Here is a 16,038-nt window from a genome sequence, read left to right as displayed (position 1 = left end):
CCCTCTGACATTGCAGCGCTCCCTCAGTACTGACCCTCTGACACTGCAGCACTCCCTCAGTACTGATCCTCTGACATTGCAGCGCTCCCTCAGTACTGACCCTCTGACACTGCAGCACTCCCTCAGTACTGACCCTCTGACACTGCAGCGCTCCCTCAGTACTGACCCTCTGACAAATGCAGCACTCCCTCAGTACTGCCCCTCTGACAAATGCAGCACTCCCTCAGTACTGACCCTCTGACAAATGCAGCACTCCCTCAGTACTGCCCCTCTGACACTGCAGCACTCCCTCAGTACCGACCCTCTAACACTGCAGTGCTCCCTCAGTACTGCCCCTCTGACACTGCAGCACTCCCTCAGTACTGACCCTCTGACACTGCAGCGCTCCCTCAGTACTGCCCCTCTGACACTGCAGCACTCCCTCAGTATTGAACCTCTGACACTGCAGCGCTCCCTCTGTACTGCCCCTCTGACACTGCAGTGGTCCCTCAGTACTGCCCCTCTGACACTGCAGCACTCCCTCAGTACTGACCCTCTAGAGCACTGCAGCGCTCCCTCAGTACTGCCCCTCTGACACTGCAGCGCTCCCTCAGTACTGCCCCTCTGACACTGCAGCGCTCCCTCAGTACTGCCCCTTTGACACTGCAGCACTCCCTCAGTACTGACCCTCTGACACTGCAGTGCTCCCTCAGTAAAGACCCTCCGACAGTGCGGCACTCATCTGGTTCACTAATGTCCTTTAGGGAAGGATATCTGCCGGCATTTCCTGGTCTGGTCTACATGTGAATCCAGACCCACAGCAAAGTGGTTGACTCTTAAATGCCCTCTGAAATGACCTAGCAAGCCACTCGGTTGTATCAAACTGCTACAAAATTAAGAAAAGTAATCAAACCAGATGGACCACCTGGCATCAACCTAGGCACCGGAACCGACAACGGGAAACCCAACCCTGTTGACCCTATAAAGTCCTCCTTACTAACATCTGGGGGCCTGAGCCAAAATTGGGAGAGCTGTCCCACAGACGAGTCAAGCAACAGCCTGACATAGTCATACTCACGGAATCATACCTTACAGACAATGTCCCTGACATCACCATCACCATCTCTGGGTACGTCCTGTCCCACCGGCAGGACAGACCCACCAGAGGTGGCAGCACAGTGGTATACAGTCAGGAGGGAGTTGCCCTGGGAGTCCTCAACATCCACTCCGGACCCTATGAAGGCTCATGGCATCAGGTCAAACATAGGCAAGATAACCTCCTACTGATTACCACCTCCCGCCCAACCCTTGGCTGATGCTTCTACATGTTGAATACTGTTACGACTGAGGCGGGAGGAGTGCACTGTGTTTTTCTAGTTCCACTTCTCCACAGGTCACAACATATATTTAAAAGGTTACCCAGTTACCGATACGGCCAATTATATACTTTGGTATTTTTATTTTAGAACAAAATCAATCAACCAGGTTTCGTTAATACACAACAACACTATTAATTTATTATAAAACAGGACTTAATCAATAAAGTTGCAAAATGTTCACACACTGTTTGAAATATTTCCTGCTAAATACCCAACACATATACACACACACAGCTAAAGGAAAAATAAAAATGCTTTGGCTGAAGTACTTGCTAATTCTTGAAGAAAAAGGAAAAGATATGTTATGTTCCAGATGGCATATAGTCTGGCATCCGAGTACACATGGATGGGTCACTGGGATCTTTTCAGAAGCAGTTTGTTCAGCAGATGTCGAGAGGACGTCTTCCAAAAGCTTTTCAGGAGAAATGTGGCATCAGGCCTTACAGCTATCACACACTGGATTTTTTTTTCAGGGTTTCTCAGAGAAGTGGAGAAAAGATGAGCTGCGTGTTTCTTTCAGCAGGTTACAAATCCAACTGACTAAAAACAGTATTCAAAAATGAAACCCACTCTTGAGCACCATAAATCTTGGCATGTCACTTCTCTTGTTAACAACTCCCATCGTCTGAAGGCACATGTTGTTCACTTAGCTGAAGACATGTGAACATCCAGTAAATGTTGTTTTTAAACAGAGTCCTTCCAGTGACCCTTTTCAAAAAAAGTCCAGCATCATTGGATCACTTCAGTCCTCCAAAGAATCCATCTCCACATTTCTAAAACACGAGTCCTCCAAAAATATTAAAACTTTCACAACAACACCAATTGGCACTAAGGGGAGCAAGGGTACAGAATATACTCTGGGTTGAGGACTTCAATATCTATCACCAAGAGTGGCTCAGTAGCACTACTACTGACCGAGCTGGCCAAGTCCTAAAGGACACAGCTGCTAGACTTGGTCTAGGGCAGTTGGCGAGGGAACCAACAAGAGAGAAAAACCTATTTGATCTCGTCCTCACCAATCTACCTGTCGCAGGTGCATCTGTCAAGACAGTATTGGTAGGAGTAAACTACACAAAAAGCAGGACAAATCCAACCCGGCCAATTACCGCCCCATCAGTCTACTCTCAATCATCAGTAAAGTGATGGAAGGTGTCATCGACAGTGGTATCAAGCAACACTTGCTTAGCAACAACCTGCTCAGTGATGCTCAGTTTGGGTTCTGCCAGGGCCACTCAGCTCCTGACCTCATTACAGCCTTGGTTCAAACATGGATAAAAGAGCTGAACTCAAGAGGTAAGGTGAGAGTGACATGCCATGACATCAAGGCAACATCTGACTGAATATGGCATCGAAGAGCCCGAGCAAAACTGGAGTCAAGGGGAATCAGGGGGAACACTCTTCGCTGGTTGGAGTCATACCTAGAGCAAAGGAAGATGGTTTTGGTTGTTGGAGGTCAATCATCTCAGCTCCAGGACATCACTGCAGGAGTTCCTCAGAGTAGTGTCCTAGGCCCAACCATCTTCAGCTGCTTCATCAATGACCTTCCTTCAATCATAAGGTCAGAGTGGGGATGTTCGCTGATGATTGCACAATGTTCAACACCATTCATGACTCCTCAGATACTGAAGCAGTCTGTGTAGAAATGCAGCAAGACCTGGACAATATCCAGGCTTGGGCTAAGTGGCAAGTAGCATTCATGTCACACAAATGCCAGGCAATGACCATCTCTAACAAGAGAGAATCTAACCATCTCCCCTTGACATTCAATGGCATTACGATCACTGAATCTCCCACTAGCAACATCCTCGGCATTACCATTGACAGAAACTGAACTGGAGTAGCCATATAAATACCGTGGCAACAAGAGCAGGTCAGAGGCTAGGAATCCTGCGGAGAGTAACTCACCTCCTGACTCCCCAAAGCCTGTCCACCATCTACAAGGCACAAGTCATGAGTGTGATGGAATACTCTCCACTTGCCTGGTTGGGTGCAGCTCCAATAACACTCAATAAGCTCGGCACCATCCAGGACAAAGCAGCCCACTTGATTGGTTCCCCATCCACAAACATTCACTCCCTCCACCACCGACGCACAGTGGCAGTAGTATGTACCATCTACAAGATGCACTGCAGCAATGCACCAAGGCTCCTTAGACAGCACCTTCCAAACCCACGACCTCTACCAACTAGGGCGGCACAGTGGCGCAGTGGTTAGCACCGCAACCTCACAGCTCCAGCGACCCGGGTTCAATTCTGGGTACTCCCTGTGTCTGCATGGGTTTCCTCTGGGTGCTCCGGTTTCCACCCACAGCCAAAAGACTTGCAGGTTGATAGGTAAATTGGCCATTATAAATTGCCCCTAGTATAGGTAGGTGGTAGGGGAATATAGGGACCGGTGAGGATGTGGTAGGAATATGGGATTAGTGTAGGATTAGTATGAATGGGTGGTTAATGGTCAGCACAGACTCGGTGGGCCAAAGGGCCTGTTTCAGTGCTGTATCTCTAAATCAAATCTAGAAGGACAAGTGCAGCAAATGCATGGGAACACCACCACCTGCAAGTTTCCCTCCAAGTCACACACCATCCTGACTTGGAACTATATCGCCGTTCCTTCACTGTCGATGGGTCAAAATCCTGGAATTCCCTTCCTAACAGCACTGTGGGTCTACCTACCCCAAATGGACTGCAGCGGTTCAAGAAGGCAGCTCACCACCACCTTCTCAAGGGCAATTAGGGTTGGGCAATAAATACTGGCCTGGCCAGCAACGCCCACATCCCATGAATGAATAAATTAAAAACCTGCACAGTTCTTGCGGAGCTGAAGTCCCATCTTCACATTGAGGATACCCACCGTCGTGTTGTTTGACACTACCACCGTGCTAAATGGGATAGATTGCAAACAGATCTAGCAACTCAAAACTGAGTATCCACGAGGCTCTATGGGCCATCAGCAACAGCAGAATTGTATTCAACCACAATCTGTAACCTCATGGCCCGGCATATCCCCCACTCTACCATTGCCATCAAGCTGGGAGGCCAACCCTGGTTCAATGAAGACTGCAGGAGGGCATGCCAGGAGCAACATCAGGCAACCTAAAAATAAGGTGTCAACCTGGTGAAGCCACAATACGTGCATGCGAATCAGCGGAAGCAACATGCAATAGACAGCTAAGCGATCCCACAACCAACAGATCAGATCTAAGCTCTGCAGTCCTGCCACGTCCAATCGTGAATGCTGGTGGACAATTAAACAACTAACGGAGGTGGAGGCTCCACAAATATCCCCATCCTCAACGTTAGGGGAGCAGAGCACATCAATCCAAAAGACATGCATCAAGCATTTGCATCCATTTTCAGCCAGAAGGGCCGAGTGGATGCTCCATCTCGGCCTCCGCCTGAAGTCTCCAGCTTCACAGATGCCAGACTTCAGCCAATCGTTCATTCCACATGATATCAAGAAATGGCTGAAGGCACTGGATTCTGCAAAGGCTATGGGCCCTGACAACATTCCGGCAAAGTACTGAAAACGTATGCTCCAGAACCAGCCATGCCCCTAGCCAAGCTGTTCCAGTACCGCTACAACACTAGCATCACCCAGCAATGTGGAAAAATGCCCAGGATGGCCGGCACAGACACGATGGGCTGAAGGGCCTGTTTCTGTGCTGTCTAACTCTATGACTCTAGGTATGTCCTGTGCACAAAAAGCAGGACAAATCCAACCCGGCCAATTACCCCCTATCAGTCTACTCTCGATCTTCAGCAAAGTGATGGAAGGGGTCATCGACAGTGCTATCAAGCGGCACTTGCTAAGCAATAACCTGCACACTGATACTCAGTTTGGGTTCTGCCACGGTCACTCAGCTCCTGACCTCATTACAGCCTTGGTCCAAATGCAGACAAAAGAGCTGAACTCCAGAGGTGAGGTGAGACTGACTGCCCTTGACATCAAGGCAGCACTTGACCGAGTATGACATCAAGGAGCCCCAGCAAAACTGGAGTCAATGGGAAAACCCTCTGCAGGTTGCAGTCATATCTAGTGTTACAAGAGTGCTTCTATGTTTTGTAAAATATATTTTTAAGGACTTCTGGTTGAATTATGGACATTGATTCATCTGGAAGCTTGAAGAGATGCTGAACTTTTTATTCAAAAGAGGTCACTAGAAGGCTTCCTGGACTTGGCTTGTAAACAAGTCCTTACTGGAAGGCACCTGTTTTCAGATAAAATACCACAGGGTGTTTGTTGATTTGATTTGGGGAGATGTTTACACAGAAGTGACAGGTCAAGATTTCTCGAGGTCAGGAGGCTTGACTTCTGCAATGTTTTTGGTTTCACCCTGAATTGTTAAAAAGGACAGTCGATTTTTGCCTGCCAGGAAAACCCAGCTCAGCTCTCTCTCTTGGAAAGAAACCCTGCATATCCAGTGTGTCAGTCTCTTCTTTCCTCCTGTATTTGAAGAAACCCTGCGTATCGAATGTGTGGGAACTGAAACCTCTGCTGCCGTATTTCTGCTGTAAGACCTATCTGAAGCCTTTCTAGAAAGCCTATCCAAACTGATCTTCAACATCGCCTGGAAAGAACTGTTCTCGGAAGATCCCAGTGACAGCCATCTAAATGCATTTGGGACGCCAAACCAAAACAAAGGACATTTTTCCATATCTTCTCTTTTTTCTTCAAGAATGAGCAAGTATTCAGCCTAAGTGTTTTTTTTGCCTGTTTTTTTTTGTAACAGAGCTGTCAGCAAAATTTCCTTTTATTTTTCTGGTTAACCGATGTATGTATGTGTGTGTGTGAGTGTGAGGGGCTGAACACAAAAAGGGAACTTTAATATTAAGACTTGTTTTATAATAAACTGATAATTTTGTTGTTTAGAAACCTGGTTGGTGTGTTTTATTCTGAGAGAAATAGAGTTCATGATTGACCGTATCAGTAAGTGGGAAAATTTAAATGTATGTTGTGACCCGTAGAGAAGTGGAACTAGAATAGACAGTGCACTCCTCCCACTTCGGTCGTAACACTCGCACAAAGGAAGATGGTTGTGGTTGTTGGGGGTTAATCATCCTAGTCCCAGGACATCACTGCACGAGTTCCTCAGGGTAGTGTCCTAGGCCCAACCATCTTCAGCTGCTTCATCAATGACCTTCCCTCTATCGTAAGGTCAGAAGTGGGGATGTTTGCTGATGATTACACAATATTCAGCACCATTCGTGACTCCTCAGGTCCTGAAGCAGTCCGTGTCCAGATGCAGCAAGACCTGGACAACACCCAGCTTGGGCTGATAAGTGGCAAGTAACGTTCACGCCACACAAGTGCCAGGTAATGACCATCTCCAACAAGAGAGAATCTAACCATCTTCCCTTGATGTTCAATGGCATTACCATCACTGAATCCCTCACTATCAATATCCTGGGGTTACCTTTGACCAGAAACTGAACTGGAGCAGCCACATAAATACTGTGGCTACAAGAGCAGGTCAGAGGTTGGGAATTATGTGGTAACTCACCTTCTGACTCCCCAAGGTCTGTCCACCATCTACAAGGCACAAGTCAGGAGTGTGATGGGATACACTCCACTTGCCTGGATGGGTGCAGCTCTAACAACACTCAAGAAGCTCGACACCATCCAGGCGATTGGTACCCCATCCGCCACCTTCAACATTCACTCCCTCCTCCACCACCGATGTACAGTGGCACCATATACAAGATGCACTGTAGCAACTCACCAAGGCCCCTTAGACAGCACCTTCCAAACCTGCAACCTCTACCACCTAGAAGAACAAGGGCAGAGATGCATGGGAACACCACCACCTGCAAGGTCCTCTCCAGGTCACACACCATCCTGACTTGGAACTATATCGCCATTCCTTCACTGTCGCTGGGTCAAAATCCTGGAACTCCCTTCCTAAAAACACTGTGGGTATACCTTGTCAGACATTGATCACACAGGAAGATCTGAGAGATTTTTAATGTAATTCCAGTTTGGCTGAATTGTCCATTCGCTGAGTTTTATCTCCCCATACATTCTGCTCTTGCCTGCCCTCCCCACCCTTCACACATCACCCCACTCACCTCGTCGCAGCCCAGGTATAGCATCAGCTTGGCTCAGTCAGTTGCTCTACTGCCTCCGAGCTGGAAGATTGTGCATGTAAATCCCACTTTACAGTTTAATGCTTCCCTAGGAATAGCATGTTAGTACAGCACTGAGGGAGCACTGCACTGTCAGAGATGACATCATTCAGAGGAGACATTAAAGCTGCTGCCTGATTAGGTGAAGGTCAAAGATCACATGGAACTTTGTGTAAGAGCAGTGGTGGTCAACACTCCTCTCTTAACTGCTCATTCATCTAACTGCTTTTGGGAATAGTTGCTGCATTCAGTAAAAAAAGTACGAGTGGCCAATTAATGCCTCAAACATGTCCTACCATTCTATTAGCTCATGATTGATCTGTACCATATCTGCACCCTATTTCCTCTGATGGAGGAATCCAGGACAAAGGGATATAATCTTATAATTAAAGGCCATTTAGGAGTGAAATCAGGAAGCATTTATTCATACAAAGGATAGCGCAGTCCTGGAACTCTCTCCCTCAAATGTCTCGAGATGCTGGTGGTCAACTGGAGCTTTCAACACTGAGGTTGATAGATTTTTGTTGGGTAAGGGTATCAAGGGATATGTATCAAAGACAGGTAAATGGCATTAAACTACAGGTCAAGGTGATTCAGGACTGTGACCCACACAAGATGTGAGACTAGGGTTGGAGTGGCACCAGTTGGGCCCCCAGGGAGCAGAAGCAGAGAAAGTGGTCTGAGGTAGCCACATGACATATGATATCAATGGTCACATGATTCCCTTGAACCAGTCAGGTTGCTAGAAAGGGAAACCATGGATCAACCAGCTCCCCAAACTAACACATTGCCTACTTTCAGTAATGTAGATGCATGCCACCTCACCTTTCATGTTTCATCTCATTGAAAAGGAAGATGTTCCCAAGGATTGTCTTTGGTTGGATCAAAGAGCCTTTGGGTTGCTGAAGCTTTGAAAGCATTTCCTGAATGAGAACAGACTTCCCAACACCAGATTCACCTACAAAAAGCAAACAGATTCAAATAAAATTCCAATGGGACTCAGACAATCATTTTTCAGGTGCCAAATGCACACCTGAGCCTCCAATATGGCCTTCAGGAAATGCATGCTCATGCGAGCCAGAAGTGCACTACCTGCCATATTGATCTACATAAACAAAGGCATCCTGGACCCAAGCCTCAAATAAAAATTAAGGCCTTTGTATTTGGTACTGAAATTATTCAATCAGGTGATAACTATTGTCCCTGTCAGGTTAGGGGTAAAGTGGGATGATGCACTATGTTCTAGAATGGGTGCTGAAGGATAGTTCCTGTAATTGAAGGTGTGAGAGAAGATAAGGTATTGATGTAAAAGGTAGAGTTAAGTGATGAAACATGCCCTGATGCTCCTCTGCAGCAGTCAATGAGTAGCTTTCTGAGCTTCGATCATCATGATACTCTGTCCCTAAAGCAGTTAAGGCCACTCCAGCAATGTCCAAATCCAGGCCTTTTTGCATTGCAAAGCTGTGCCGCGCACAAGAGGTTTCAACTATGCAGGATACAATGTGTGTGGAAGGCTTTCCTTTTGAGAGAGGTGATGGGGTTTTCTGTCGGAGCACGTAAAGCAATATAGGTAACCTCTGTTTCACCCTGGACCTTGGGGAAACCCAGCACCTGGAGCAGAGTACCAGAATGACCAATGTTCAAATGGCTCCTCATTGACTGCTTCAAAGGAGCATCAGAACATGTTTCATTAATCAACTTTACCGTTCACATCAAATACACCCATCATTAAAAGTTGCGCCACAGGTTAGCAAGACCATTAAAAAAATGCAAGCCAAGCACTAGGCTTGATTTCAAGAGGGATAGTATTGAAAAATAGGAAGGTTATACTAAACCTGTAGCGAATCTTGCATAGACCACACCTAGAGTACTAGTTCTGTTCAGCATATTTTTAAAAAGGATTATAGAGGCATTGGAGAGGGTGCAGAAAGATTTACGAGAATGATACCAGAAATGTATGGGTATACATATCAGGAAAGGATTGACAGGCTGATGTCTTTTCTCTTAGAAAAAGAAGGCTGAGGGATGACCTTTTTTTAATTCGTTCATGGGATGTGAGCATCGCTGGCCAGGCCAGCATTTATTGCCCATTCCTAATTGCCCTTGAGAAGGTGAGGGTGAACTGCCTTCTCACCCTGCTGCAGTCCATGTGGGGTAGGTAGACCCACAGTGCTGTTAGGAAGGGAATTCCAGGAGTTTGACCCAGCGACAGTGAAGGAACGGCGATATAGTTCCAAGTCAGGATGGTGTGTGACTTGGAGGGGAACTTGCAGGTGGTGGTCTTCCCATACATTTGCTGCCTTTGTCCTTCTAGGTGGTACAGGTAATGGGTTTGGAAGGTGCTGTCAAAGGAGCCTTGGTGCATTGCTCCAGTGCATCTTGTAAATGGTACACACTGCTGACATTATGCGCGTTTGTGGTGCAGGGAGTGAATATTTGTGGATGGGGTGCCAATCAAGCGAGCTGCTTTGTCCTGGATGGTGTCGAGTGTTGTTAGAACTGCACCCATCCAGGCAAGTGGAGAGTATTCCATCACACTCATGACTTGTGCCTTGTAGATGGTGGATGGACAGGCTTTGAGGAGGTGAGTTACTCGCCGAAGGATTCCTAGCCTCTTGTAGCCACGGTATTTATATGGCTACTCCAGTTCAGTTTCTGGTCAATGGTAACCCCCAGGATGTTGATAGTGTTTGGCATGCAAGTAATCCTGGGTTGTAGTTTCACGAGGTTAACACCTCATTTTGAGGTCATAGAGTCAAAGAGCTTTACAGCACAGAAACAGGCCCTTTGGCCCATCGTGTCCATGCCGACCATCAAGCACTGAACTATTCTAATCCCATTTTCCAGCACTTGGCCCATAGCCTTGTATGCTATGGCATTTCAAGTGCTCATCTCAATACTTCTTAAATGTTGTGAGGGTTCCTGCCTCCACCACCTCTTCAGGCAGATTTCAACCACCCTCTGGGTGAAAAAGCTTTTCCTCAAAACCCCTCTAAACCTCCTGCCCCTTACCTTAAATCTATGCCCCCTGGTTACTGACCCCTCCGCTAAGGGAAAAAGTTTCTTCCTATCTAACCTATCAATGCCCCTCATAATTTTCTATACCTCAATCATGTCCCCCCTCAGCCTTCCCTGCTCTAAGGAAAACAACCCTAGCCTTTTCAGTCTCTCTTCATAGCTGAAATGCTCCAGCCCAGGCAACATCCTGGTGAATCTCCTCTGCACCCTCTCCAGTGCAATCACATCCTTCCTATAGTGTGGTGCCCAGAACTGTACACAGTACTCCAGCTGTGGCCTAAATAGCGTTTTAAACAGCTCCATCATAACCTCCCTGCTCTTATATTCTATGCCTCGGCTGATAAAGGCAACTATCCCATATGCCTTCCTAACCACCTTATCTATCTGAGCAGCTGCCTTCAGTGATCTATGGACAAGTACACCAAGATCCCTCTCACCTTCTGTACTTCCTAGGGTCCTACCATCCATTGTATATTCCCCTGCCTTGTTAGTCCTCCCAAAATGCATCACCTCACACTTCTCAGGATTAAATTTCATTTGCCACTGCTCCGCCCAGCTTACCAGCCCAACTATATCATCCTGTAATCTAAGGCTTTCCTCCTCACTATTTACGACACCACCAATTTTCGTGTCATCTGCGAACTTACTGATCATACTTCCTATATTCACGTCTAAATCATTAATGTACACTACAAACAGCAAGGGTCCCAGCACCAATCCCTGTGGTACACCACTGGTCACAGGCTTCCACTCGTAAAAACAACCCTCAACCATCACCCTCTCCCACCTGTCACTAAGCCAATTGTAGATCCAATTTGCCAAATTGCCCTGGATCCCATGGGCTCTTACCTTCTTAACAATCACCCATGCGGGACCTTATCAAAAGCCTTACTGAAGTCCATCTAGACTACATCAACTGCTTTACCCTCATCTGCACATCTAGTCATCTCCTCGAAAAATTCAATCAAGTTTGTTAGACACGATCTCCCCCTGACAAAGCCATGCTGACTATCCCTGATTAATCCCTGCCTCTCCAAGTGGAGATTAATCCTGTCCCTCAGAATCTTTTCCAATATTTTCCCAACCACTGATGTTAGACTCACCAGCCTGTAATTACCTGGTTTATCCCTGCTACCCTTCTTGAATAAGGGTACCACATTCGCTGTCCTCCAGTCCTCTGGTACCTCTCCTGCGGCCAGAGAGCATTTGAAAATTTGTGTCAGAGCCCCTGCTATCTCCTCCCTTGCCTCACATAACACCCTGGGATACGTCTCATCTGGGCGTGGGGACTTATCCACTTTTAAGCCCACTAAAACAGCTAATACTTCCTCCCTTTCAATGCTAATATGTTCAAGTATATCACAATCCCCCTCCCTGATCTCTACACCTACATCGTCCTTCTCCTGGTATGCCCTCCTGCACTCTTCATTGAACCAGGGTTGGTCTCCCAGCTTAATGGTAATGGTGGAGTGGGGATGTGCCAGGCCTTGAGGTTACAGATTGTGGTTGAGCACAATTCTGCTGCTGCTGATGGCCCACAGCACCTCATGTATTGCTAAACCTGTTCCGAAATCTATCCCATTTAGCACCGTGGGGTAGTGCCACACAACATGATGGAGGGTATCCTCAATGTGAAGACGAGACATTGTCTCCACAAGGACTGTGCATTGGTCACTCTTACCAATACTGTCATGGACAGCTGCATCTGCAGCAGGCAGATTGGTGAGGATGAGGTCAGGTATGCCGTCCCCTCTTGTTGATTCCTTCACAACCTGCCGTTGATCCAGTCTAGCAGCTATGTCCTTTAGGACACGGCCAGCTCGGTCAGCAGTGTTGCTACTGAGCCACTCTTGTTGATGGACATTCATGTCCCCCATCCAGAGTACATTCTGCGCTCTTACCACCCTCAGTGCTTCCTCCAAGTGCTGTTCAATGTGGAGCAGTACTGAGTCATCGGCTGAGGGAGGGCGTAGATGGTAATCAGTAGGAGGTTTCCTTGCCTATGTTTGACCTGATGCCTTGAGACTTCATGGGGTCCAGAGTCGATGTTGAGGACTCCCAAGGCAACTCCCTCCTGACTGTATACCACTGTGCCACCACCTCTGCTGGGTCTGTCCTGTTGGTAGGACAGGACATACCCGGGGATGCAGATGGCAGTGTCTGGGACATTGTCTGCAAGGTATGATTCCGTGAGTATAACTATGTCAGGCTGTTGCTTGACTCGTCTGTGGGACAGCTCTCTCAACTTTAGCACAAGCCCCCAGATGTTGGGAAGGAGGACTTTGCAGGGTTGACAGGGCTGGGTTTGCCGTTGTCATTTCCGGTGCCTAGGTCGATGCCAGGTGGTCTGTCTGGTTTCATTCCTCATTGACTTCTTGGCGGTTAGATACAACTGAGTGGCTTGCTAGGCCATTTCAGAGGGCATTTAAAAGTCAACCACATTGCTGTGAATCTGGAGTCACATGACGGCCAGACCAGGTAAGGACAGCAGATTTCCTTCCCAAAGGACATTCGTGAACCAGATGGGTTTTTACAACAATCGACAATGGTTTCATGGCCATCATTAGACTAGCTTTTTTTAATTTCCAGATTTATTAATTGAATTCAAATCCCACCTTCTGCCGTGGTGGGATTCGAACCCATGTCCCCAGAGCAATATCCTGGGTCTCTGGGTTACTAAGCCAGTGACAATACCACTGCACCACCGCTTCCACCTCTCAACCTATCAGAGGTATTTATTATGAAAGGCTTTGATAGATTGGATACAGAGAGAATTTTTGCTCTTGTGCGGAAGAGCATAACTAGAGGCCATCAATATAAGGTGATCACCAAGAAATCCGATAGGAAATTCAGGACAAACTTTTTTCCCAAAGAGTGGGGAGAATGTGGAACTCTACCACAGAATAATGCATAGCATTTAAGGGGAAGCTAGACAAGCATGTGAGGGAAAAGGGAATAGAGGGTTACAATGATTGATTTAGATGAGGAAACATGGGAACGAGGCTCGAATGAAGCACAAATGCTGGCATGGACATGGACCTGTTTGGCCGAATGGCCAGTTTCTGTGCCATGCATCCTATCTAATCCTGTGTAAAATCGTGCGGATGCTGGAAATTTGAAATAAAAACAGAAATGCTGGAAATGGGAAATACACAGCAGCTCTGGCAGCATCTGTGGAGAGAGAAAGAGTTAACAGAGTTCTCATGAAAGGTCATCAACCTGAAACATAAACTCTGTTTCCCTCTTCACAGATGCTGCCAGAGATGTTGAGTATTTCCAGTATTTTCTGTTTTTACCCCAGCAAAACTGGATACCCCCTATCTTACTTTGATGCCAAAGGTGATAAATTTTCCAGTGCTCTGACGAATACATGCCCACTCTGTACCCTGGCTGATGTTACAGCGTGCCTCCTGAAATGACATGCTGTAAAACATGCTGTAAACAGATGAAGCAATGTGGAAAGATGACTGCAACTGCAGGTCCTCATGCAGTAGGTGACAGAACTTCCTTGCTAACAGCACAGTGGGCTGTGGGTGTACCTACAGCATACGGACTGTGGCAGTTCTAGAAGGTGGCTCACCACCACCTTCTCAAGGGCAATTATGGTTTGGCAAATCAACACTGGCCTTGCCAGAGATGCTCAAATCCCATGAACGAATATAAAAAAGCATGACAAACACCAGGGTAACAGATTGGAGAAAGGGGATTTTGAGGGTCCGAGAATAGAATGCAGTAAAATAAAAATGGACAAGAATATTGGTGAACAATGATGCAGAACAGCAACGCAAAACATTTAAAAAGGTGTTCAAGTCCAGGAAAAATATATTCTGCCAAAAAACGCAAATAAACTAAACACTAATGAGACACAATGGATGAATAAAGATGTAAGGGAAAAATTGAGGGTAAGGAAAGAGTAAGTACATGGACAGTAGGGAAGAGCATGCCAAGGAGAATATGAAGAGATTAGGTGAGTAATCAAAAAAAATTAAGAAGGCAAAGAGAAAGTATGAAATTAAGTTACCAAGGAACATAAAACAAAAGTGAAATATTCTACAAGCACATAACTAAAAAAAATAGAAAAATAGCTAAAACCCAAATTATAATAATGAATAGTCAGCATGGATTTCAAAAGGGAAAGTTGTGCTTGAACAACCTCATTAAATTTTTTGAAGAGCTAACAGAGAGAGAAGAAAAGGATAACGCAGTAGTGTCATGGTCCTGTATTTTTTTTTTCTCCGGGGAATATGCGGTTTGCCTTTAGGGCTTGCAAGGGATCAGTACTGTTTTAAAAACCAGCAAGAGTTAGAGAAAATGCATTTTCGGTTGCTGTTGGATACAACCATTTGGAGACTGCGATTCAAAGGGTGCATTCTCGTTACCATGGATACTGCCACTGGGATTGAGCATCATGCGATACATTTGTTACAATTCAATTTTGAACTGGCTTTTTAGTTGAAGACATTTTGTTCTAATAGTACACATACAGACAGCTGGTGTAAGCACCTGAAAATAGAGCTCCCTGCCATTTAAACTGAAGGAAGAGAATTTTAGTCTGTTTAATTATTATTATCTCTCAAAATTCTAAAAAAGTCAAGCCAAAACAGAGACCTCTGGTAATTTAAACTGAAGGAAGGAAAGTTCGACTGTGATAATCTCTTATCCCTCAAAACTCTAAAGTTAGATTGAATCTATTGAAAGTCTTTGCAAGTTGTTAATTGTTGAAATTCGCTGGAGAAGGAAGCATCACCTACTGCTGAAGTTAGACGATGGACTGTTCTACTATGGAAGAACCATTTTGCCCCATCGGACGGCTGTGAGGACTTCAAGCATCATTGGACTGTAAGTTTGCAAGGACTCTAATTTTTTCTATTTTAAATGTTGTTAAAATCTTCATAGTATTTAAGAATTTAGTTTTTTTAATGAAACAGTTAATTTGTTGATTTAAAGACACCTGGTCTGGTTAGCCTCATTTGGGGGGTTATTGGATGGTACAATTTGGCTGGGTCTTTCTTTAATTTGGAAAGTTTAAAATGATATGTTAGGCGATCTGTGGAGTGACGGGATTGAATTAACAGTGCGTTTCTCCCACCAGAATCAGAATCATATATTTTGATTGGGGGCTTTGACTGGAGCGGTCGGTCGTAACAGTAGATATAATTTATCTAGATTTCCAAAAGGTCTTTGATAAGGTGTCACATAATAAATTAATGGAAAAGTTCGCAGCATGCAGAGTTTATGGACAAGTAATGGAATAGAAAGATGGCTGGCTGAAAGACAGAAAGCAGAGAGTATGGGTAAAGGGTAGTTTTTCAAAGTGACAGAAGGTAGAAAGTGGGGTCCCATAAGTTATCAGTGCTGGAACCATGGTTGTTCACAATTTATAATAATGATTTAGAGTTTGAATCAAAAACATAATTTCTAAAATGCAGATGAAATAGGGGCGGGGGTGGGGGGGGTTAGTCAATATGGAGGAGGATTGCAAAAAATTACAAGAAGACATTAGTAAACTTGTAGAATGGCCATAAAATTGGCAAATTTAT

At 45.7% G+C, this 16,038-nt stretch overlaps 1 protein-coding gene across 1 annotated transcript in view; it reads right to left on the bottom strand.

Moving 5' to 3' along the window:
- The window catches only part of LOC137367175 (dynein axonemal heavy chain 6-like), a 1,370,791-nt gene that overhangs the window by 221,289 nt on the left and 1,133,464 nt on the right, over positions 1–16,038 (bottom strand). The window contains exon 46 of the mRNA XM_068028611.1: positions 8,306–8,438. Coding sequence (XP_067884712.1) covers positions 8,306–8,438 — 133 coding nt within the window. The remainder of the gene's footprint in view (positions 1–8,305; positions 8,439–16,038) is intronic.

This window comes from Heterodontus francisci, chromosome 3 (assembly GCF_036365525.1).
Source record: "Heterodontus francisci isolate sHetFra1 chromosome 3, sHetFra1.hap1, whole genome shotgun sequence".
Lineage (NCBI taxonomy): Eukaryota > Metazoa > Chordata > Chondrichthyes > Heterodontiformes > Heterodontidae > Heterodontus > Heterodontus francisci.
Note: the sequence above shows the minus strand (reverse complement) of the source record. Positions and strands in the feature narration are given on the sequence as shown.